Genomic DNA, 23,652 nt, shown 5'->3' with positions numbered 1-23,652 from the left:
CATATTAGCTCAGGAGAAGAGCACTTTTCATTTCGTGCACGATCGCGCATTTTCACCAAACCTTGGACCGCGAGCTAGCGAGCTCCCTATCAACTAAACATTTCGAATTTTTCGATGATCAATCAAGGTCAATCAGGTACCGGTGACATCGGAGACGACAAGCGAATTGAGAGATGAAGATGTCGGCCAACACCATCGGACACTTCACTAGATATACGGTCAAGTTCGAATACGACTCGAACGAGGAATGTGAATAGGTACGGACCTAAACCTGGTCCCGATATTGACCCTATACTACACGATCCGCCACAAGAAAATATTTTTGGTCGGCTTTCTGTTTTAGTCGAGTTACCTTTAGACGGAAGCTCGGTCGAATCTACGCTCCGAACAGGATAAGGGAGGTATTTCTATAAGCGCCTGTTTTCTTATTTTTGCATTCCTTGCCTTCAAACCCACTAAAAAGACCAAAATCGGCCTGGGGTTTGATTTTCGGCTTTGAGCTTGTCCTTGATGCTTGTATACAATTTCAAATTCTAGCGCTAGAGTGCATATGTAGGGTTGGTAACCCGAGAGCACATGCATTAGTCAGTACATACATTAAGTACAGTTTCGCATTAATGAGAATTTCTATAAATATCGTTAATTAGCTGGGTTTATTCATGGTGGGTTACATTCGTCGTGCATGTATTTAGCGTAGCATCGAAAGTAATTGCTTAGCATAAAATAAAGCAATGAAAAGAGCACCAAATAGAGATTCTCAAATGAAACTTTATAGGAGTTATTGATTAAATGTTTCAAAGCGAAAGTAATCCGACACATTATATTATAGAAAACATCCAAAATAGAGATTAAATAGGATATAGGAAGAATTGAAGTCGACGAACACTTCCCGAAGGTACGGTACTTTATGCATGCTGCAAGCTAGCAACGTAAATTGCAGCTAATTGACATCTATTTTAAGACCCAAAGTGGCCGATATGCGAACTAATTAAGGAACATTTGAACAATCCCCCTGTCAAACGCAGAGTGTAGATCTCTGCATCACCTCTCGGCGGTAACGCCCAAGCCCTATTGGTCGGTGGCGTCAACAGCTACAATGAGATCTCCAACTGGCACAAAGCGCTTTACACATTGCTTAGAGCGGTCTTAGACTGGCCCCATCTTGAGACCAAGCTTTATATCCGGATCCCTTCCGCTGAAATGAAGGTTTTTCATTCTCAGTTTCAGATTGACTTGAAGTCCCTGGCGGACTTGCGCTTGCTTTGATTTGCTTTTGATTTGCCTCCTTTTTGTTATTTTTCAGCTTGCTTCTTTACAAGGATTCAGTTCATTGGCGACCCCTCCATTGCCCCTCGAGACCCTTGTTATCGTCATCCTGGCTACTATCCAATCCGTGGTCTCAGCCACTTATTTGTTTCTGTAGCATTGCAGAAGGGGATTTGCTTGAAAGCCACCCAAATCCCGTTACTCTACCAACTTGCAGACTTATCGGCTGGTCCTCGTCACCGGTCATTTGCTGGTTCTCATTAGAACGCATTAATATCAACCCTGTCCAACAATTCCCCCACTCGATTATTACTCTCCCCCGTTAGACGAATGTCACCTTTTGCTTCTCCTGGGGGGCCATATCAGAGCAGTACGAGTCGACATCACACAACGATCCCACAGAAATCATGGCGGGAATTGTCAACGGACCTCTATCTATCTTCCGCAAGTCGGACTCTGCAAAACCTCTCCATGCTCGATGGGGGGATGTGTCCATTTCCGTGCCCACAGATGGCTCATGGAATCAATACGACAATCCCCATCGACCTCCCAAAGAGAGATCAACCTACGGGCCCGGCTATGTGCCCGACTGCTCTCCGCAAGACCGCCGGAATCCCCATCCAGTGAAAGAAGAGGACCAAGACGAAGACGCCAGAAGCGTCTGCAGCGAAGCCTCAACAGTTTCGCGACGCAGCTCACTCTCCCTCGGAAGCCTGCGACCGGGTCGGCTCTCAGTGCGCCTCGCCTCGCGTCCGAAACAACTGCGGGGCGAATCACAGACAGAAAGAGATGCCCGGCGCTCCGAGCAAAGGCGAAATGAGTTTGCATATCGACCAATCCAGCAGGACTACACCTCCGAAGTAGTCGATAACAACACCCATCCCAACAACCGCTTTAGGTACATTCCGACCAACGGACGGTACCTTCAAAGCTCGGGCGCTGAAACTCCACGCAGCCAGTCTGTCAACTCGCCCCGCAGCCCCCACTCGCGGCGCGGCTCGTTGTCCGAGTCTAGTGATCGGCGATACAGCGGTCGCGATCGTGACCATTACACTCCGACTGTCCGAGGGAGCACCTATCACGAGGATGACCGTTGCAGTCTGTATTCTACTAGTTTTCGTGATAGCTCGGACGGCTCTAGGTGGAATTATGGGCTGCCACCTAGACGGCGGACGTCGCCTTTTGTTGCAGCTGATAGTAAGAGGGCTTCTTCGATCTCGAAGTCTATGACGATGTCCATGGTTCCTGATCCTGACGATCTCTATGAATAATGGGCGATGTGTATTTCCGTTGTTGTTACGTCTTGGTTTTATTGAGCATCATTGCACGGTGTTGGGTGTTTTTGGTGGTTACTGGCCTTTTCATAGCGCCTCAGAATGAAACCATTGATTTTTTTTTCACTATTCACTCTAAAGTAGCTTTGGTGAATTTAGCTTAAAGTTTTGGTGGTATTCGACCTTGGAATTTATATCTGGCTCAATCTTAGCCGCTCAGGGACGTGCAATTCAAGCACTTCGTCATACCATTCCAATTGGTGGATTTCCCCCATTCTATCATTTAATTCAAGTTTTGAAATAACCGGTTGCCAGGTATTTTCATGTCAGGGGCGACAGGTTTCATATATCACCATGACGACATATCAACGTCTTTTGCCCCAGCCAATAGAAAATTCCACGTAAAAGCAGTGACTTGAAACGATTTAATATCAAGTTGACGAGTTGAACGTTAAAAATTGAATACTAACAATAAAGAGCTCGATATCTCAATATCATTTTGACCACAATGGCAGACGCAGTAGTCCAACTACGGTGTGGTGTCAAGGCAAGGATATTCTGCCCAGATATTTTATATCAATACTAATTATTTACCCTGGATTTACAGAACGACGACTGGGGGAAGAAAGGAAAAGATTCGATTGTTGCCCAGCTATGGTCTGAAACCCCAAACAATGGCGCAATTGACGACTCCAAGCATTATTCTGAGGTAAGGTTCTCAGAATTATTGTATACTACAGGCCACAGTCATGTTGACCTTTGAGTAGATGTGGCTGGGCACGTACCCTTCAAACCCATCCTATCTCCTTTCGACGGGCGAACACCTGGGAGAGTATCTGAAGAAGCACCCCGAGCTAGTGGGCAAGTCCGTTCATGACCGATGGGGTCCAGAGATTCCATTCCTCCCGAAGGCAAGCGCAAAAGCCAAGAATTATAGTGTGTGGTCACCTAGATAAACTAACATTGATCCAGATTCTATCTTTCAGCAAAGCGCTACCCCTACAAATCCACCCAGACCTGAAGCTCGCGGCACAACTACACAAAGAACAGCCGGAAAAGTATGGCGACACAATGCACAAGCCAGAGATTGCAATTGCACTCTCAAAATTCGAGCTCTTCGCTGGCTGGAAGCCCCTGAAAGACATCCAAGCGCTGTTCGAGTTGAACCACCTAGCAAAGTACATCCCCAAATCCGGAAAATTCAACGACGAAACCCTGCGCCAAGTATGCAAGTCTCTACTAAGCGCTCCACCCAAAGAAGTCGCACAGACAATGAAAGATCTGCAAGCCATCCCCGAATCTCAGTTCGGCGCACACACCTACATCCCCGGTCTACTCAGCCGTCTAGCAAAGCAATACGGCGAAGGCGACAACGGAAACCTAGTCGCCGCCCTGCTGATGAACTACCTGACTCTGGGACCGGGAGATTCCGTCTTCGTTCCCGCAGACAGCATCCACGCCTACCTGGAAGGTGATATCGTGGAGTGCATGGCGCGGTCAGACAACGTCATCAACACAGGGTTCTGTCCGGTTGCAGACCGCGACAGCGTTGACTTGTTCGGGCAGGCTTTGAGCTTTGTACCGCATAATGCGCAGGATGCGCTGCTGCCGCATAGAAAGAGTGACAAGGGCTTGAATGGCAAGACGGATATTTATGCACCGCCCATCAGTGAATTTGCGGTGTTGTGTACTACTCTTGGGGCTGGGGAGAATGAGACGCACAAGGCCATTCTTGGGCCGAGTTTGATGATTGTTACCAAGGGTGATGGTCATATGAAATTCCCTGGTAATCAGACCGCTGAGTTAAAGGAGGGATATGTTTTCTTTGTGGGGCAGGGTATTGCGTTGGACTTTGGGACTGACAAGGGCATGGCGGTTTATCGGGCGTATGCGGAGTAAAGGTGGCTGTAAGAGGCTCAGGTGGGGGGTTTTTAGTGAGTCATTTTGAGAGGGAGGGGATGGAGATAAAGGGTATAAATTGTATGTTATTGAAAAAAGAGAATACTTGTTTTTTTTTTTTTTTGAAAAATGGGGATTGGAAGATTGAAGTAGGGCTTGCGCTGTTTTAGATTTGTTGTATGCGGGCGTTGAAGCCCTGTGAAGGTTTCCATATCTGGTAAGAGACCCATCAAATCAAAAATAGGGAGACGAGGACTATACCAGAGCACTGTCAACTGATGAACAACTCATCACACCTTGTAGATCTTTCATAATCTCGGGCGAACAAGCGGTGATACCCTTTTCATTTATATATAACTCTGCACAGTGGTGTTGGATTAATCGGGGAATATTATTTGCTGATTACCACGCGCTTTGGACGAACCAGTTAATGTACAACAAGATTGTTGGTGACGGCAAATGCACGAATGTGATTTGTTCGCTGATGCAGCAGTTTTAATTTAGAAATTAAGGCGCATTTACGAGGGGCTAGCCCACCAAATTAGGCCGTTTATGCAGGTTAATTGAACTAATGCTGGCTAATTTTGTCACCTTTGGGCGAATCTATCTATAGCTAATTGATACTATCTTTATTTTCCCCCGCGAGTCGCTCAAAATATCTTTGAAACAGGGACCGTGTGTCAGGATGGCACTAAGCTTCCTTGTCCCGTTTCAGGGTCTTATATATCTAGATCCTCGCAGTTTCAAAGCATGGGTTGTTGTTAGCATCCACAGAATTGAGGCTCAATTCTAAAAGCCTTTCTGGTCTTAATACAAGATCGTGGAGCTCAAACCTGTCTTGACTTCATTTCTTTGTTTACTTTGGATATCTATACCTTGGATGTCCTCCCGGCAAACACATCTACGTTGAATCATCCTTGAATATTGGGCTATGTCAATTAATTCTTCTCTCGACCCCCGCTCTGATAACAACTACTCTTCTCGCACCCCCGTGATTATCATTGGCGCGATAGCTGGCAGCCTCATCTTCCTAGCAAGTATGCAGCCGGAGCCGCAACCCACCAGAAGCAAGCTAACCTAAACTAGTGACTGGAAGCTTACTATATCTCTTCTCGCGAAAAGAACGGGCCAGAAGAAGAAACGCCCAACAACCCGAGGATTTTTCTCCTCTTGAACCTCCGCCAGCCTATAAAACGGACGAACTAGGCACACCCAGAGGTCTCCACTCTCAACCCCGGCCCTTGTCCACCTTCGCGCCGGACTACAGTCGCCAGGCCCAGTACGCGCAACAGTACCAACAGCAACTGTCTCGGCCTTCATATGATCAACCTCCAGTATACCCCACACTGCCAACATATGATCCGTCACGATATCAACCTATTCGGCCAACGTCCATGGTGGGCGATATTAACGCCCACACCTATACCTATAACCCCACCAATCATGCCAATCCACACCCCGGTCCCTCTTCCCGCCTGAGTGCAGTTCACTACGGTGACGCCAGGCTAGCAACCTCCCGTCCGGTTTCAATGGCGGACTATGGGCCTCCAATTGGTCCTGTAGCTGTTCCAAATAGGTCGAGGCAGCAGGCAGCTATGCCACCTCCACCGGAGCCGAACAGACAGGAACGCAGGGACGGGAGGGAGAGGAGTGCATCTGAGCCAATGCCGTCGGGCCAGACTATCCCAAAACAACCTAAACCCGTTTTGTCGCGGCTGATCACCAATTTCCGTTGAAATTGTGACAGTGGCTTGGGCTTGTTTTCTTGTTTTTACGACTATCACGACATGGCGCTTTCTTTTTCGGAAAATGTGACGGGGGGTGGATATTTGTTATTTGGTTATGTTTTGATTTATTCAAGTTTTCTTCGAAAATCAGCCTTCATTAACCGGTGAAAAGGTTGTCATTGTCATACAACATAGTAAAATACTTTGTAGATTGGCAGACACCTGGTCTGTGCTATGATCTCCAATATCGATCATCCCGGAAATTTCCCCTTTTCACTCTTTCTCGGCGCCTACAGTACATCAACGGAGTATCTCCGGCTCAACTACCTCGAAATTGATCATTCCTTAGGTCCTGGTCTCTAATAATTCCTCTTTCAGAAAGCGCACATTCCTTCAGGTACTTTGTCTGCTCTGTACACTTCATTTACGCCAACTCAACTGTGAATATTGGCCCTTCAACTCCACTTCGTTGCAGGGATTCAGATGCGTCACAGTGAAACAGTGCTTTTTTACGCCTTTTTACGCCTTTTTGCACTTTTTCGAGTTTTTCGCCTTGGGAGGGGGGCTACCCCCTCTTTTGATCCCTGTCTTTCACCTGGTATTTTTCCCTTCCTCGTCGATGCTAGCAAATGACTGGTCAAGAAGAAGCTGCTTCAATGTCTCTATCATGTCCGTTGTTGCATTGTGATCCCTGAATTCAGGAGATAAATCTACCACTCAAATTATCTAGCCCCAAATCCGATCATCATATCGAGGGTCTTTGTTCTTGTGAGTGCAGATCCCTAGACAAGCGCCATGCCAAGACGACGAACGACAAGGGTACGTTAATACAGACACACTATATGCAGCCTGTGGCCGACCCGCGTCAATCTGTCCACGCAAGTTCACTGCGCCGCACCTCGCAACTAACTAAATATCTCGCTGAGAATGACCAGAGGGAACAGGGGTCGTAACTACCCCTCCCACATGCATTTTCTACCCACGATGCAGCTATGGGAGCCTCTCATTTTCGGCGACCTGCCTGGACCTTCAGCCGGTCAACTGTTAGCCCTGCATCTCGCTGGGGTTTTTTTTTTTTTTTTTTTTCTTTCCCGAGGCGCTGTTGTCTCTGCGAGATACAGTATTGTCTCGATTCTTAGATTCTGCCCCCGGGACCACCAGCAGAGGGGTTGTACCAGACCACCGGGTTTCTCCCAGGTCTCTAATCACTCGCTGGGTCGGTTGGCTACTAACACCATCCCCGTCAGGCACTTCATTTGGAAGATCTTCACTCTTCTTGGTTACCAACGGATATGCAGTGGTTGGTTAGTGTGCCTCCATGGACGTCTCGTTTTGATATAACCTCAACACATGCGGGCGATCTGTCTGCCTTGGCCACATTCTCTCTATCTCTCTTTGTCTGTCTGCTGCGCTTGAGTTGTTGCCTTGGGGAAAGAACCCATGCTCTCTGTGGGGAGTTTCATAAGTTCTGAGATGAGCACCGCACTAGGGGGTGATTTGTCCTCCCTTTGCTAAATTTGAACTCTGAACGCGTCACTCTTCTAGCTCCCATGAAGAATTGGTTGAAGACCATGGCGACTTTTATGAAGAAGTTCAAAAGGAAGCGCAGAGTGTCCACAGAACTCCACTCTCGCTGGGGTGATGTTTCTATCACCTATCCCACACAAGGGTCCTGGAATCAGTGGGATCAAACTTCTGGTTTTGTTACGAATGCACCGGCGAGGGCAGACATACACTCTGAAGAAAATCAACAATATCTCTCAGGCGGCCCATTACGCCAGCCGAGTTCTAGCGCCTCGAGCAGACGATCGCGAAGCACAGCCACACGAGAACACCAAGTGGGAGACACTCCATCCTTCCCTACTGGGTATTTCGACCAAAGCATACGGCGTCGTGTGGGAGATAGAGATCCACACACACTGCCATCCCATACACCATCAGGGCAAGGACTCGGCCTCGGTGATCTCAGGCATGGACCAAATCGCCGACCCTCGAGCTCTATCATCCACGACGAATGCACTACCGATGAGTCATGCGATGAAGAAGAAGAGGAAGAACGAGATACTCTGGGCCCACGAATTGAATTAAGCCCCCGAGAATACGGCATGGGAGAGATGTTGCACAGAACACGCGACGATTCCGAAGATTTCGATATCCCAGCCAAGTCTCCTCCGCTTGCTGTGACTTCACGCATGCGCCGTTGCAGCCTCCAAAGCTGTGCAACAGAACCCACAGGATCTATATCTGGTGGTACCAACTCGAGACGAACGAGTGTTACCGCTGCATCCTCTATCTCTGCCCCCTCTATGCCACCCTCTACACCTCGCGTTGCATACAATACCCCAAAGCACCCTCCCTTCCCAGAGAAAAGATACCCTCCCCGTACAAAACAGCGGGAACCCGAGCCTGCGCCTCGACAGGAAATGGTGCCTTCCTATGATGAGCTCTATGGTTGATATGTCCTGAAGAAACTCTCTGTTCAACTAGAAGTCTATATGTGGTGGTTTATTTGTTGCTTATTCTTCTGGGCGTAACCAATCAATCTTGTTCGAACCAGCCCCGTTCGGAAGACCTGTGGTCGCCCGTTGGACTGGATTCGCCTCAATTTGATTTATTAATTGTTTTGCATTATGGCGGTTTTATTTGCAATTTGAGTTACTTCATATAATTATTTGCACCGAATATCAGGAAAATTTACATCTGTACATAACTACAACATACATAGTTAGTACCGGTATCTCTATACCCTTAGGGTGGATCTTTTACTTCAAAATCCGGAGTCCCCTCCTCTCCCGGCCCTAACAAGAGGGGGTCCCTTGGCAGATCAAAACTTCAAATACTTTTTTTTCTCTTTTCCAGTCGAGAGATGCCGACACCCGTTTCCAACAAGTCGTGACCGGATTTTGCGATTTTACTCAGATGAGGGGGTGAATATGCGCCCGTGCATCATGCAGACGGAATCACAGTCACAACCACCACTCACCAATCAAGTGTCAGAGCCCATCACACTCTGTACGCCTGCAGCATATCTACTGGAAGCAGGATGACGGGGCGATCACCCCATCCCCACCAACCGTTCCTCGATTCCCATAGCTAGCGTGCAGTCACCAACCAGCCTGTAGGCGGCGTTCTCTAAGCGCTGAGGACCAACGTTGGGAGGAAGAGAATGTGCCTGATTCGACCGGCGCATCCCTTCCGTTCCTTCGCCCAAGCATTAGCAGCTCTGCAGGTGCTTGGATTGTGCAGTACTTCCCTGTCCTGTTAGCTCTTTCGACTAAATCACTCCGCCTGGTCGTCACATCCAAACGGAACGGAGCGAGAGCTGCTCGCAGTGAAAAAAGAAGCTTTCCCGCCCCGAGAAAAAACTCAGAATCATAAGTTGCAATTTACTGTTTCTCATGCGATCGTGAGATCGTTTTATCCGGCACTCTGCCTACTCCCATCCCACCTCTTTGGCGGTCGCTGTAAGAACAGAAGAAGTCTATTGAACTTTCTGTTCACTCCGGCTCATCATGCTCGGGCTAAGTGACAGAAGTTCAAGGTCCTCCAGGATGCTGGCTTTCGTCCTGGCTGCGATTTTGTTGAATAGCCCAGCTCCAGTGGTTTTCGGGTTGAAAACCACACCGGGTTCGCCCTGTACAGATGTGTGCGGTACTACGGCCAACACTACATCTTCCGAGATTGCGTGTTTGGATCAATCGTACAATCAATCATCAGTAGGGAAAAGTTTCCAAAAATGCATCACCTGCCAGTTGGACAGCAAGTTCAACGACGCGAACACTGGAGAATCGGATGTGAACTGGGGACTCTGTATGTCGTACCATCTTCCAAAGATCGCAAATTGCGGGTTGTCGCTCAGATCTAACCAATCGAACCAGATAACCTGCGCTACGCTTTTTCGACCTGTGTATTTGGATCTCCAGACTCGATCTCAAATGTCTCGTCTCCGTGCCCGGTTGCATGCGATGGCGTGCGTTTAGCAGTCGAAACCAACCTTGAAGACCCAGATACATCGAACCTGGATTCGTGGTGTGACACACCGTCGTTCGCAGATAACGTCGTCAACACCTGCGAGTTCTGCTACAACTTGACAACCACCCAAGTTTACATGGCAAACTGTACGTATGCCCTGCAACCCATTCCTGTATCAATATGATATCAGCAAATCCAAAGAAACCACAACTAACCATCCTCCAAATCCAGTCCTCGAGTCCATCCGCTACAACTGCCATTTCAAGACAGTAACGGGCAAGGCATTCGACATAACCCCAACAAGAATCTTCACCCAATCCCTCCTCCCCTCAAGTCTCTCTCTCACAACGCCCGTTTCCAAAATCTCAAAACTAGATCTGGGAGTGGTGATCGCCGTGCCAATCGTAGGATTCCTAATCCTGGTCTCGTCCCTCGCGTTATGTTGCTTCTTCTTCATACGGCACCGACGCAAGAAGACCCGTCGGAACCGGCAGACGGTTAACCCGTACAACCACTGGAACGGTGCATCGCCGACCAGCGCGCAGCAGCAAGCCTGGGCCGAGCAGCAGATGTATAACTCTGGCGGGTATGGGCATGGATCTGGGTTTGGCTTTGTTGATAATGATGGCCGTGGACAGGAGCTTGCGTATGGCCACCACAACCAACATTATCAAAACCAACAGTACCAGCAGCACTTCCAGGGTCAGGATAAGTCTGGTTTCTCGCAGGACATTATCGAGGAATCTCCTCAGCAGCAGTACCAGCAACAACAGTATGCTCAACAACAGTATCAGCAGCATGATCAGGTCCCTGCTCACACTCAGGTATTTGAGCCGGATCAAAAGGGTCAGCATGGTCAGGTACCTGTTCACCCTCAGACCTTTGATCCAGATCAAAAGAACCCCCAGCAGTGGCAATGATCGTTATGACAACCTGTACCTAGTTGTGTTTACCTTGTTGCTGTATAGCATTGATGAAATGTCTGTGGATAGCAGAGTCAGTTTGTGGCTTGGATGTAATGAGATCAGGATATCAGCTCACCCCATTGTTGACGGCGTTTGGGTTCTTGTTTTATGGAGTTACTCTGCTCCATCGCGTCAATATATCCCCGACATCTTGCAATGTCTGCATGTCTTTGGCGTATATAGTATAGTCAATAGTCAAATGGAGAGAAAGAAAATGTGCAGCACCCAAAGATTCCTGGTAAAGCACAACGTTTTACTTAAAATAGAAGAAGGAGAAGAAAACAAGAGACAAAAGAACAGCATCCAGCATCACCAGGAAGGGCGGCAAAGGGACTTATGTATCAATTATCACCCCCCTCTATAACCTAAATATACCCACATACACACATACTACAGATCCGAAAATAGCATTGACAAGCCGCCCAGCAATGCCAACAACGGGACAGGCAAAACCTACGCAAGCCAAACTGTCAGATAATACGAGATGATCGGCTATATACCCTCTTGGAAGTGGGCTTTTGTGGTCCAGTGTTGCTGCAGATTGGTTGGCTACTCTGCAGGCGTTTCAGCACGCACCGCCAAGGGTCCAAGGGTCCAATGGGAGGTGGGATGGTCGATCTTGAGGTTATTTTTGGATTTGTAAACTGTGATGTGATTTTCTGGGTTTGATTATGGGGGTTTGGAGGCGTTGGAGGGCGTGGCGCTGAGTGCTTAGCGGTATGCCCAGTTAAGTGTAATTGAGCACTGTCACTTGTGCACCTGGGTATTTTGTAAATTGTTTTAAGATAGAATCAATAAATTAAAAGCGTTCCAATTCAACTAGAGATATAGTATTTAGGAACAAAATTGAACTGGTAATTGAGGAAAAGTAAGAAAATTGGGGTAAGGCAAGTCAGCTGGAGGACTCTCAGGTTCTCCCCGTTGATCTACACTTTTATCTCTTCCCCTCACATTGGAGAGCTCTTTGACCTTCCAAACAATTCAACCAGCCATGTCCAACCTAACCCAGGAGCAAATCAAAGTCCTCGAGCAATCGCGACAGCGTCTCGTGCAGCTCACACGCTCACTAGGCTCACTGATCGCAAGTCTAAACCAAAGCGACCCTCTTCCGCCCTGGTAAGAGCTCTCTCTACCATCCTCTCCAACCAATCCCATTCCCAGACCCAAGCAGCCAAATACAATAAGCCAATAAGTATCCAATTCCATCAAACTAACCAAAAAAAACCAGGACCTCTCTCCAATCTCAAGCAAGCATCATCTCAAACAACCTCATCAGCGTCTCCGACCAACTCTCCGACCAGCGCGACCTCCTCTCCAACCTAGTCGCCTACCCAGGCCCAGAATACCCAGGCCGAACACAGGCAAACATCCTGGAACAGCTCCTCCGCACAAAACTCGATCCCCGTGTTGAAGACTGGGTTGCGCGTGGCCGCACGGCTGGTACAGAGCCCGCCGCAGGACAATCTAATTTCTCCGACCCCGATGCCGCGCACAAACCGCTGAGCGAAGCTCAGCTCGCGGAGCTATGGGAATGGGCGCCACTGGAGGCGAATCAGGAAGCGCGAAGGAGGAACTGGGGTGGGAATTATACGCTTGAGGAGCGCGAGGCTGGGATTGAGAATGTTGTTACTGGGTTGAGGAGGCAGTTGGAGGATGACGATGGCTCCGAAGAGGAAAGTGATGGGGAGGAAGGGGATGGAGAGGAGATGGATGTTGTTGGTGTTCATCGGAAGCCTGGTGCTGCGGAGTTGGAGTACAATATTGCTCCTCATCAGCCGCATCCTGTGCAGCCGTTTGTGCCGTTGGATCTTATTTTGCGACATATGACGACTGGGCGCATGCCGTAGTCTTGCGATCTCTAGGGGCTTGATGGTCTTGACTCGGGACATGTGGTCTGTGTTTACGGTGCTACTTGGTCTATGGGTTTTCCCCCATGAATACAACTTCTCGTAGCTTGTTCCTACAATTGCATGGTTCCAAAAACGGACGGCATTATTATTATTTTAACCAAACCCGAAAAAAGCGAGGGGGAGAATTCGCTGGGCTATCTAACCCCGGCGGCGGGTGGTGGGTGTCTTCACGCTAGATCTGGGAGAGGCTCCCGTGCTCTGGGCTAATGGTGCCTTCTCAACTGCCTTTGGGCGAGGAGCGGCGGCCTTCTGCTTGGGCGCCGGGGCATTCCAATACCAGAGCATCTGGAGAGCGAGGATCACATTAAGGGAGAAACCACCAATAAATCCGTAAAGGATAAACTTGTCGTCGACTTCCTGGAGGGTTGTGAAGATTCGCGACAAAGATCCGAGGAGGTAGTTGAACACCTGATTAGAAAAAGCAATTAGTGCCTGAGCGGAGATCATGTTAAAGGGAAAAGAGAATCGTACTGTGAATGCGCTAAGCTGTCCAGTTCCTCCCTCGCGCCAGATGGTGTAGATTTGAGGGGCCTTGCTAGCAACACCCAGAGCACCAGCACCAGCCTGCAGGTAGGCCATAGTCTGGGCATCCACAAGAGTCTGGTCGAACAACAGCGCATAGACACTGGCAGCTACGACAGCGATGAAAGCCGCGGCGGCGGCGGAGCGTCCGGCATAGTTCAGGACCAGAACACCGATAGCGATATCCTGGACGGCGATGAGAGCAGTCTCGCCATAGGTGCTGAATGGGAACTGGTTGCGCACGCCGTACGAGAGGGTGATGAGCAAACTAGCGGTTTCGAGGGCGTAAGAGACGAATGAGACACCGGCGGAGGAGCGGGAGTTGATCAGCTTCAGAATCTGCGGGATTTTGACGACTGCACTGGCACCGACGATGGCAATACCAAGGGCCTTGGAGATGGCCAGTGATGTGCAAGCAGGGTCCTTAGTGACATCGAGATCGACCAACAGTGCACCGTGGCAAGACTTTCCAATCAAGGACACAACGGCATCGTGCACTGGCTCGGGAATAGCCGAGACAATAGGCGCCAAATAAGGCTGAAGAGGGGTAATCACTGTGTTCTGAATGGTATCCATAATGAATGCAAATTATCAGCAAAGGAGGGAACAGTGTTGGATCAGGCAATGTCTCGAAGAATAATTTGTTGACATTCCCAGTTGAACGGATGTGGCCCGTGCACCACCGGGGAAATTCAACTTCTCTCGTCCACTTTTCTTCCTTCTGCATGACCGACCCGCCATGATCCCTCTGCGGCCACCCATTCTACGGAGGCCTCGAGAGGCGCTTGTGTGCTCACAATGTCTCTTCGGGCCTCGTTCTGTGCGCCCCGGGGCCATTCGGGGGTTCCTATCATCCTCGAAACGGCGGACCCGGACTGCGGATGACCAGTCCCCTTCAGTATTCCACAAATCATATTTCTCGGCCAATCGATTCTACGACGGATCAAATAGCAAAGGCGGCTTACTGTCTTCCCTTGCGACCTCCAATGCGAAAAGCAAATCAACTGCTTCTTCATCTCCCAGCGATCCAGACTCCAGTCAGGTCAATTCGTCTGCAACCGCATCGTCCGCCGCGACTGCGACAGAAGCAATACCAGAGGAGCTGCCACATCGGCGGCGGAAGCGCTTGAAGGAGGAAAGCAATTCAACCGGACAACCAGAACATAGCCTCCCTCTCGATGCCTCAGCGCAATTGTCCAACTTCTCATCCACACTCCCCACTACCTCCCTCCGCCGCAAGTTTGCCGCATATTTCGCCCTGACGAAACCGCGACTGTCCTTCTTGGTGGTACTCACCACCACCTCTGCATATGGGATGTACCCAATTTCGTCCCTGCTCACCCTCGACCCGGCCATGACCCCACTCCCCACACTTTCGACCTCGACCCTGACCTTAATATACCTCACGGTGGGCACTTTCCTCTCTTGCTGCAGCGCCAATACGCTGAACATGATGTTCGAACCGAAATACGATGCACTCATGTCCCGTACGCGTAATCGTCCTATTGTGCGCGGACTTATCTCGCGCCGGGGAGCTCTGTTCTTCGCGATTGGCACCGCCATCACGGGCCTCTCTCTCCTTTATATTGGGACCAACCCGACAACTACCGCTCTATCAGCTGCCAATATTTTCCTATATGCTTTTGTATACACACCACTGAAGCGAATCCACGTAATCAATACCTGGGTTGGCGCGGTCGTGGGTCTTATCCCCCCACTCATGGGATGGATCGCCGCAGCAGGCCAGACGGCGACAATTGGTCATGACACATGGCGCGACATGCTCTTCAGCGAAGATAGCATTGGAGGATGGCTGCTAGGTGCAATCTTGTTCGCCTGGCAATTCCCCCACTTCAACGCCTTGTCCCACCTGATTCGGGATGAGTACAAGGCAGCTGGCTACAGGATGCTGTGCTGGGTGAACCCAGCTTGCAATGCTCGGGTTGCCCTGCGCTACTCTATTCTGATGTTCCCCATCTCTATTGGTCTCTGGTGGGTCAATGTCGTCGGACATGGCTTCCTTGTTAGTAGCACTTTCGCCAATGGTTGGCTAGTCCGCGAGGCATACCGCTTCTACCAACACCAGGGTGCAAACGGCACTGCACGTGGCCTGTTCTGGGCCAGTATCTGGCAACTGCCTATTATCCTGGTCGGCGGCCTAGTGACTAAGAAGGGTCTCTGGGATGGCGTTTGGAGGAATATATTCGGGCAAGCCGATGAAGATGATGAGGAGTATCTGTACTATGAGGATGAAGAAGAGTTGGAAGGCGAGAAGGCTAAGCTCCAAGATGCTGCATCATCCCGTGCTCCATCAACCCGGACAAGTACTTTGTCCACTGCATGAGCTTTGAACCACATGTCTCTCGTGCTAGATATCTCCACTTTCATTCATCTACCTGGGTTACCTCACCTTGTTCATTCGAACCACATTGTCGTTCTGGGATTTTGTCTTATACAGCGGTTTGGAGTGGCGTTTCCTTTTTTTTCACTTTGTATAACACCCTTCCCCTATATGTAGCCGCATGTACCAGATTTTAGGCCGCGGCCGCGCCTAACAACTCCAATTTTCTACCGTCTCACTCTCCTGGATTGGATGTGACGACTTCCAATATGGTTGTTGATCCAGTTTCGAAAAGAGGCCATGTCCATTGAAAATCAGAGACGTAGCTGTCAAAGAATATGGTGAGCTGCAGATGTCGGATGATACCTGCGGATGTTCAACATGGCATGTTTCCTGTCGAATGTTCCGCTTCCAAAGCTCGATTGATGCACCTCTATCCCAAAATAGCCTTCATGTCTGCCTCGATGGCGGACTGAAGATGAGACGCATCAAACTTCGGCTTCCAGCCCAGTTCCCTTGCCAGATCAGATCTCGCCCATGCGCTGGGGGAATTTATTAGTCTCCACTTGATAGAAATAGAAGAGCAACATTGAACATACTTGGATGCAAAAACAGTTTCGGTAAATATAGTATTCCCATTCATCCACCTATCTGCAGCTTCCTGCAGTGACACAGATTCCACTCCAGATTTCAACGTGCCGGTTGCACTACCGACGCTAGCAATTCCTTTCGCGATATCCATCCACATATGCTCGTCCGCCACTGTGAAATAGATGCCATTTTCCCCAGACGAAATGTTGTCACCGAGTGGGATTTTGGAGAGGAGCAGTTCATAAAGATCACCGAGATCGGCGATGTGGATATTACCCCAACGCTGCGACCCATCACCCACGACCTCAGCTCGCTGTGCTTGGATAGCTCCACGGGCCATGGCGGGAATTTGAATGGATAGCTTGTTGAACAATCCCGTACCCACGCCATAGATCAATGGGGACATCAGAATGAATGTCGGAACGGCAAGTCTGCGGCCGATTTCGACGATCGCCACATCACTGCGACGGACAGGTAAATCTTCTATCTCTTGCCGGTCCTTTAAGTACTGGTAAATATTATCAGACTTGTCAGAGAAGATCCGGTGTTCTACAAGGGAACCTGTAATTGGACGATCTGCCAAGCTGCCTGTTCCCGCAGTCTTCGATTTGCTGGCCAGTAAGAGAAGTTTGCGGTAGGAATGGGGTGTCATACGTGTATAAAGAAGACCTTACTTCCAGTGGCTTCCCTTCTACCTGCCAATCCAGTAATCATGGCTTCAATTGCCTCCGTGTGCATGGTGGAAGCCGTATGGATGACCACTGCAAGTGGGACGTCAGTTTTACCATGGCATTAACATCATCACAGGTAGTAGACATTTACCATCATGCTCTCTGGATAGGTTTTCCATCTGAGCAGTATCATCCAGGCCATTGAAAACAAAGGACTTGACACCCTTTGACTCTAAGATCTGCGCTTGGTCTTGCTTTCGAACCGGTGCGCTGATAACGATCTCGTCTCGGAGTACTTCGATTTGAGAAGTCAATAGAGCTTCCAGGACTGAACCTCCTCTAATATTGAGTTAGTGGAATCTCCTATGCAATTAATCAGAGAGAATTTACATATAACCGGTGGCTCCGGTAAAAAGCACCTTGGTTTTACCGGGAGCCATGATGTAGAATGGGAAGCAATGAAGAATGCCCTTGGGCAGGACGGAAAAAGTGTAGATTTAGAGTACAATGTATACAAAATGGAGAAAGACGAATTGGAGATTTATCAGCCCATAGTAAGCGGAGCCACAATTGAGAATTTTCCAAAAGTCTCTGAGAATGAAGATGTGTAATGTCGTCCATCAGCGGAATTTATGTTCCGCCATAAAACTTGTAGATCGCTTATGAATACTTCTCTAAGTTCTTTAATGGCGAGATGTATATTATATTAATTGTCATTGCCGTAAGGGCACCTATTTAAAATAAAAACTGTCAGAAATGTACTAGAGATGGCCACATATACACTGACTAGGGCTTCCTCAACTATACACCTCCAAGCCCCCTTCTTACATATAGCACCCATTGCTGCATAATATGCTACAAAGTATACTAAAAGCATGTAAGAACTTTGGAATGAGTCTTTCACGATGTGTAGAGAATTGAAATTATAAAACTGTCTAATCTCTTTATATATAGAAATAAAGCTATATATATCTTCCTTCCTCCTTATAGATCTATCTACCCCTTATTGTAAAATATTACTTTTTGCACTAAATAGACACCGTTTTGAGCAGTGGGTAACAACCACAGTGCAACAAGAACAGGGTACTAGCCCGGTGCTGTTGTGGTCGGATCGATATAGGTACCGTCTACAGATTATGCAGGATATCTTAGACTCTGTCCTCACCCATGATAATGAGGCGGGGTTTGTGCGACTTATTCGAAGGGACTGGGAGGAGTATGACCCGTACAATCAAGGGGAAAGGGTTGGGGATGAGCATGAAGCGATGGAAGGGCGTACTTTGGAAGATATGAGGTGGATAAAGGTCCCGTTCAATGGCATGATGGTTGTTCCTGACTATTATTTACGTGGAAATAGTTGGGAGACGGAGCATCGCCGTCCGCCCGAGATTGCTTGTTAGTAGTTATGTCGTTTTCACGTATGATTCCGTATGGTAGCCTGGCGAAGATTCAAAATCCGGTGCGTATGTACACATTTCCCATGTCTACTCATTGAAACAGAACTCCCAATAGGTGAATGTATTGACACTGATTCTCCTACGGAAATTATCCCACATGTTATTCGAGCCACCCACTCCACATCACCACCACTCCAATCGACCTCAAACAGACATCAACCTAGGAAGAAGTAGAAGCACCACCGGCAGCTTCAATCAAGAACTTTCCAGCGGCTGCAGCATCAGTACCATAAGTAATATGCGCCATGCCATTTACTCCGTTGAGGCAGACAGGGTCACCAAGGTGGCAGAACTCCTTCACCTTATCACTGGCAACCTGACCGACACTCTGGGCCTTGAGTGGGTCACCGAAAAGAACAGCAGCGGTAATCTGGTCAGCACTGAGGCTTTGGGCAGCATTGTGGACGACCATGGCACCCTGGGAGTATCCACCCAACAAGACCTTGGTCTTAGGGCACTGGCTGAGAGCCTGCTTGACGAGCTTAGCCATGGCGGGACCGCCGGCTGCACCCATCACTGCGTTACCCTGTTCGAATAGGAGTGTTAGTTTGATAGATCTAGTTCGTTGATCTTGACAATAGTACACAAAGCAAAGCCAAGTCAAGTACTGAAGACAGGAAAAGGAAGGGGTTCTCATACCGCTGCATCCGCGGGATAATCAACACCCTGCACGGTGACCTTGTCGCCGGTCAGGGAGTTCAACTGCTTGGCGAGGGGGGGTCCAATGACTGTGCCCATGTTACCGATCTCGGTAGTTCCGCGAGCAAAGATGAAGGTGTACTCCTTGCAGCCGGCATTCTCGGTGACACCGTTCTCGGTCGAAGAGCCAGAGCCTAGGAATTGACTGTTAGCATTGGGGTTTTGGATGCTGAGGTGGGTTGGTAGGGGATATTACTCAAATTGGGCAAACTGGGAATACTGAGTCCACTGAGTCCACTAAGTCCACTGAGTCCACTAAGTCCACTGAGTCCACTAAGTCCACTGAGTCCACTGCCCAAGGAGGTGCCTGTGGAGCTAGAGGCATCGGAGCTGGTACCAGACCCCGAGAGCCCTGGGATGAGAGACTTCAGGGCATCCAGTCCACTGCTGGTTCCAGTGCTGGAACCGAGACCGGGCAGCTGGCGGTTCTCGATGGTGGGGGGTGGGGGCTGCGATGGCCATGCTAGCCAAGGCGAGGATGATAGTAGACTTCATGTTGAAACGAGGGAAGTATATTTGTCAAAGAATGAATCTGAGAGACCGGCTCTGCAGTGTAGAATAATGAATGAATGAATGGAAGATTGGAGTGAATGAATGGGAATATAACATAGTCGAGAGGAATAATTCATTCTTATATACTTGTATTTGTTGTGTTGTTCGGCACTTGGAATCGGATTTACCTCGGAAGGACGGTATATTCGGAGAATGTCTTAAACTAAAAGTATAGTGAAACGGGGATCCTGTTTCATCCTTGGACCCCTGTTGTGGCTGTTGTGGGGGGATATACCATTTTTAGTCCCGGCACAGTTGGTGAACACACGGAGTAGCCCTACAAGAGATCCAAGACATCCAAGAGATCTTCAAAGGATCCCGGGGCCTCCCGTTTTCTGTGTTCAGATCTTAACATGAAAGTCAGATAAAAGGTCAAATTATCCCCCAACAAAGGTATTCTAGTTTATACAAACCATCTCGAAATTATCTTCAGCTGATGTATCTATTTCCTATATCCATGTAAAACGAAGTGCTATATGTGAAGATGTGACGGATCTACCACAAAAGTCCTGAGACACAGGGTTTTTAGGGTTTGAGTTAAATGAAGGCCGGCCAAACCTTGTTATAGTCCAGGATTTTGCGATGTTCTCAAAAATGAGTCAATTAGCACTCAATGAGGAAATTTAGCCGTTGGACCCCAAATCCTGCGAGAGAAGCCCTAAAAAGAGGTCCAGGAAGGGCGGAGAATACTCGCAGGAATTGTACCAGGGAGTTCCTGAACTCTCAGTGGGACCCGGCCGATGCTCAGGGGTGGCTCTAGAATGTCTCAGGTATCGTACTCCACCAAGAAGCTGGGCGCAACCCCCTGATACGACTACAACATATACAAAGTACGGTGTACGTTTTACATTGTTTGGCTTCGTAGTTGATGTTGAGAAGAGAATTATAGAGTTTCCTAGATAAATGCGAATGAAACTCGGGTACGAAGTATAGTACATCGATATAGTACAAAATGTATAGTCCACAAGGACAATGTGATATACAATCGCCAGTGGCATCAGGCAATATCTACTTCCTCAGCTGCAGGTGATAGGTCTTCAATGCCTCCTCGGTCATGGGACTGGGGGCACCAACCATGGCATCATCACCCCCCCTTACCAGTCTTCGGGAAAGCGATCACGTCACGCACGGATTCCTTGCCGAGCATAACAGCGACAAGTCTATCAAAGCCCAGCGCAAGACCCGCATGCGGCGGACAGCCAGAGCGGAGGGCATCGAGCAGATGCGAGAAGTCGGTCAACCGCTCAGCTGGCATTTTCAGAATATCACGGAAGATGAATTCTTGCACTGCTGCATCGTGGATACGACGACTACCACCGCCTAGCTCGACGCCGTTCACGACGAGGTCGTAGTGGTCAGCTACTGCCTTGGTGGGGTCTGTGAGGAGGAGATCGACGTCGGTGGGGGTCTTAGGTGCGGTAAAGGGGTGGTGTGTGGAGGAGAAGCCTGCTGCGCCGCCCTGACCAGGCTCTGAGTCTACGGAGGGGGAGAAGAGGGGGAAGTCGACGACCCAGAGGAAGTCGAATCCGGTCGCAGCGGGCTTGAAGCCTGCTGAGACTGAGGCTGCGTGTAGTGCACGGCGTAGATCGCCAACGGGGGTTGAACCCCCGGAGAAAGGAGCACGGGGGCGTGCTTGTAGAACAATCAGATCACCGTGGTCAGGGTCCAGTAGTTCTTCGACTTGCTCGGCGGCTTCGAAGCCAAAGGGCTGTAGTCCGCAGAGTGGCTGCTTGCCATTGTAGATGAAGACGCCTGGGCCGCCGTCTGGGTTGTTGTTGAACGGCGCACCTGCCGGGGAGTCGAGGAACTGGGTAATGAACTTGTGTGTCTCAGCAGGGTCGTTATTATTTCCTTCGAGCTTGAAAGCCTCTACGATGGGATTGGTCAGGCCAGAAATTTTGCTGACTAGATCCACGGGGAGAACATGATCAAGTCGAATGATTTCCATCCCGTATCTCGTGTCCGGCTTGTCAGATCCATATTTGGCCATGACTTCTTGGTAAGGGACCTTGCGGAATGGGCCCTCCGGGGCAGGATCCTTCATCAACGACGACCAAAGTCGGCGAATGACCCCTTCCACGGTGCGCATGACGTCGTCGCCTGTCGCGAAAGACATCTCCATATCAAGCTGTAGATATCAAATTAGCAAATGCCATCCGTCACCCAACCAAACAATAGATATCCATACCTGAGTAAACTCGGGCTGACGATCCGCACGCAAATCTTCATCCCGGAAGCAGCGCGCAAACTGATAATACCTTGGCAACCCACTAGCCATGAGAATCTGCTTATACTGCTGCGGGCTCTGGGGCAAAGCATAAGCCAGTCCCTCCCTCCGTGTAGGCACAATGAACTCCCGTGCGCCTTCCGGCGTAGACTTGAACAACAGCGGAGTCTCGATCTCCACAAACGGTGGACTACATTGCTCCAGCTCTTTCTTACAAAGATTGTGTGCGCGGGCGCGGAAACGCAGTGCTTCGCGCAGCTCTGCATCCGATCGCAGTTGAAGATATCGTTGCTCAGGTGGGAAGACCGTTTCAGGTGTCATGATCAAGTCCTTAGGGAAGTCATTGAGCGGGTGAATTTCTTCCAATGCAAGCTCCCATTGATCTTCGACTGGTGTGTTCTCACCCTCTGATGGCTTGGTCTTTTTCCTTTGGACTGTTCCGCGCACAGCCACAGGGCTGTTTGCGTTCACGGCCTTTAGCTGTTCGAAGGCATCGTTCTTGGCGAATGCTACAACCTGTAGGCTGTGTTGCAGGGTGGGATCGGATAGGCGCACGAAGGAAAGTTTCTTAGAAAGATCTGCGCGGTTTCCGAGGTATCCATGTAGCACTACTTCCGTGTTTGGCTCAGCCTGTGCGAAGAACGTTTCGAAGTCGTGGGTGGCAGGTGGGAAGTCCACTGTAGCGCATCATGTGTTAGCCACGGCTCTCTCAAACTATGGAAAATCCAAGCTTTCAGCGGAAGCTGTTCACATACCAGCCCGCTTGTAAGCTTCCAGAAAAGCAGGGAGCTGTTTAGGAGGCTCCTCCTGTCGCAAACAAGCCCGAGCATGGAACTGCCGCGGAGTCTGAACGGGGCTATAACATTGTCTCGGCGAAGCAGCGGATCGACCGCGCAGAAGATTCGAGATCTCAATGTAACTAGATCTCAACCGCAAAGAGCGGAGCTGCACGGCAGCAATTGGCATATTTCAATTGTCGCGAATGCAATTGCAGCCAAACTAGAAGAAAGCGAGTCATGCTCAGACAACCTGACCATTAGAACCGGCAGAAAACCACCCCGCCCTAGAAGCGGACTAGCGCCCGCAGAAATAAAAAGCGCGGGATTTTTCGCTCGTCCGTTTTCTTTTCTTCTTCATCCTTCCAAGTTTTATACTTGTGAGTATTCTTGTTCCCAGGTCCCTTTCAAAGGGAATTACTATTTTTGATCACTGTACTAACTGTTTCCCAGAATGATGAAAGCCTAGTGTGTTATATATGAGACAGTCTCTTCCCTCTGAGACGTGCGGCTCTCTCTCTTCGGAGGGCTTAAGGGCTGTACGAATCGAGGGCAGGGTATGTGATATATGCGTTCGGCATACCAACCTTGTTTACATGACGGACGCGATGAAGGCATCTCTGATCCATTCACAAGACTTGAAGGTGTGACCATTGGCTTTGGGCCATGGTTTGGGGGCGCTTCCCTTGAAGCTGGGAGATGGATGTTGGACGGGTTGTTGGTACCAACGCCTTTATGTCCTAGGTCCTCTCTTTTGGCTCTTATATTCGTGTCTAGTTAGCTATACTGTTCTCAGGGATTTG

At 49.3% G+C, this 23,652-nt stretch overlaps 13 protein-coding genes across 13 annotated transcripts; 9 read left to right on the top strand and 4 right to left on the bottom strand.

The window, feature by feature from the left end:
• Positions 1 to 1,673: 1,673 nt before the first annotated feature.
• N7487_006592 (uncharacterized protein) lies at positions 1,674 to 2,537 on the top strand (the record flags this gene model as incomplete). Its single annotated transcript, XM_056874339.1, has 1 exon — positions 1,674 to 2,537. One exon carries the CDS (start codon positions 1,674 to 1,676, stop codon positions 2,535 to 2,537), a length of 864 nt encoding a protein of 287 aa, XP_056732059.1.
• A 511-nt stretch (positions 2,538 to 3,048) lies between these two features.
• Positions 3,049 to 4,439, top strand: N7487_006591 (uncharacterized protein; the record flags this gene model as incomplete). The annotated part of the gene is made up of 4 exons (XM_056874338.1): positions 3,049 to 3,060; positions 3,148 to 3,249; positions 3,308 to 3,478; positions 3,513 to 4,439. 4 exons carry the CDS (start codon positions 3,049 to 3,051, stop codon positions 4,437 to 4,439), a joined length of 1,212 nt encoding a protein of 403 aa, XP_056732058.1.
• Positions 4,440 to 5,370: 931 nt separating this feature from the next.
• N7487_006590 (uncharacterized protein) lies at positions 5,371 to 6,175 on the top strand (the record flags this gene model as incomplete). The annotated part of the gene is made up of 2 exons (XM_056874337.1): positions 5,371 to 5,476; positions 5,526 to 6,175. 2 exons carry the CDS (start codon positions 5,371 to 5,373, stop codon positions 6,173 to 6,175), a joined length of 756 nt encoding a protein of 251 aa, XP_056732057.1.
• Positions 6,176 to 6,400: 225 nt separating this feature from the next.
• Positions 6,401 to 6,663, top strand: N7487_006589 (uncharacterized protein; the record flags this gene model as incomplete). The annotated part of the gene is made up of 2 exons (XM_056874336.1): positions 6,401 to 6,521; positions 6,545 to 6,663. The coding sequence occupies 2 exons, from the start codon at positions 6,401 to 6,403 to the stop codon at positions 6,661 to 6,663; spliced, it is 240 nt and encodes a 79-aa protein (XP_056732056.1).
• A 1,074-nt stretch (positions 6,664 to 7,737) lies between these two features.
• N7487_006588 (uncharacterized protein) lies at positions 7,738 to 8,622 on the top strand (the record flags this gene model as incomplete). Its single annotated transcript, XM_056874335.1, has 1 exon — positions 7,738 to 8,622. The coding sequence occupies one exon, from the start codon at positions 7,738 to 7,740 to the stop codon at positions 8,620 to 8,622; it is 885 nt and encodes a 294-aa protein (XP_056732055.1).
• A 1,056-nt stretch (positions 8,623 to 9,678) lies between these two features.
• Positions 9,679 to 11,058, top strand: N7487_006587 (uncharacterized protein; the record flags this gene model as incomplete). The annotated part of the gene is made up of 3 exons (XM_056874334.1): positions 9,679 to 9,976; positions 10,045 to 10,284; positions 10,370 to 11,058. 3 exons carry the CDS (start codon positions 9,679 to 9,681, stop codon positions 11,056 to 11,058), a joined length of 1,227 nt encoding a protein of 408 aa, XP_056732054.1.
• A 1,036-nt stretch (positions 11,059 to 12,094) lies between these two features.
• med8 (RNA polymerase II mediator complex subunit MED8) lies at positions 12,095 to 12,950 on the top strand (the record flags this gene model as incomplete). The annotated part of the gene is made up of 2 exons (XM_056874333.1): positions 12,095 to 12,219; positions 12,332 to 12,950. The coding sequence occupies 2 exons, from the start codon at positions 12,095 to 12,097 to the stop codon at positions 12,948 to 12,950; spliced, it is 744 nt and encodes a 247-aa protein (XP_056732053.1).
• A 201-nt stretch (positions 12,951 to 13,151) lies between these two features.
• On the bottom strand, positions 13,152 to 14,111 carry N7487_006585 (putative monosaccharide-P-dolichol utilization protein; the record flags this gene model as incomplete). Its single annotated transcript, XM_056874332.1, has 2 exons — positions 13,152 to 13,421; positions 13,485 to 14,111. The coding sequence occupies 2 exons, from the start codon at positions 14,109 to 14,111 to the stop codon at positions 13,152 to 13,154; spliced, it is 897 nt and encodes a 298-aa protein (XP_056732052.1).
• Positions 14,112 to 14,274: 163 nt separating this feature from the next.
• cox10 (protoheme IX farnesyltransferase) lies at positions 14,275 to 15,879 on the top strand (the record flags this gene model as incomplete). The annotated part of the gene is made up of 1 exon (XM_056874331.1): positions 14,275 to 15,879. One exon carries the CDS (start codon positions 14,275 to 14,277, stop codon positions 15,877 to 15,879), a length of 1,605 nt encoding a protein of 534 aa, XP_056732051.1.
• Positions 15,880 to 16,309: 430 nt separating this feature from the next.
• On the bottom strand, positions 16,310 to 17,578 carry N7487_006583 (uncharacterized protein; the record flags this gene model as incomplete). The annotated part of the gene is made up of 5 exons (XM_056874330.1): positions 16,310 to 16,418; positions 16,476 to 17,068; positions 17,122 to 17,228; positions 17,290 to 17,477; positions 17,529 to 17,578. 5 exons carry the CDS (start codon positions 17,576 to 17,578, stop codon positions 16,310 to 16,312), a joined length of 1,047 nt encoding a protein of 348 aa, XP_056732050.1.
• A 696-nt stretch (positions 17,579 to 18,274) lies between these two features.
• N7487_006582 (uncharacterized protein) lies at positions 18,275 to 18,538 on the top strand (the record flags this gene model as incomplete). Its single annotated transcript, XM_056874329.1, has 1 exon — positions 18,275 to 18,538. One exon carries the CDS (start codon positions 18,275 to 18,277, stop codon positions 18,536 to 18,538), a length of 264 nt encoding a protein of 87 aa, XP_056732049.1.
• A 217-nt stretch (positions 18,539 to 18,755) lies between these two features.
• Positions 18,756 to 19,789, bottom strand: N7487_006581 (uncharacterized protein; the record flags this gene model as incomplete). The annotated part of the gene is made up of 3 exons (XM_056874328.1): positions 18,756 to 19,121; positions 19,235 to 19,463; positions 19,632 to 19,789. 3 exons carry the CDS (start codon positions 19,787 to 19,789, stop codon positions 18,756 to 18,758), a joined length of 753 nt encoding a protein of 250 aa, XP_056732048.1.
• A 1,141-nt stretch (positions 19,790 to 20,930) lies between these two features.
• Positions 20,931 to 23,039, bottom strand: N7487_006580 (aspartate--tRNA ligase MSD1; the record flags this gene model as incomplete). The annotated part of the gene is made up of 3 exons (XM_056874327.1): positions 20,931 to 21,974; positions 22,035 to 22,750; positions 22,829 to 23,039. 3 exons carry the CDS (start codon positions 23,037 to 23,039, stop codon positions 20,931 to 20,933), a joined length of 1,971 nt encoding a protein of 656 aa, XP_056732047.1.
• Between the last annotated feature and the right edge of the window lie 613 nt (positions 23,040 to 23,652).

This window comes from Penicillium crustosum, assembly GCF_028827405.1.
Source record: "Penicillium crustosum strain IBT 35664 chromosome Unknown utg000002l_segment0_segment0, whole genome shotgun sequence".
NCBI classification, from domain to species: Eukaryota; Fungi; Ascomycota; class Eurotiomycetes; order Eurotiales; family Aspergillaceae; genus Penicillium; species Penicillium crustosum.
Note: the sequence above shows the minus strand (reverse complement) of the source record. Positions and strands in the feature narration are given on the sequence as shown.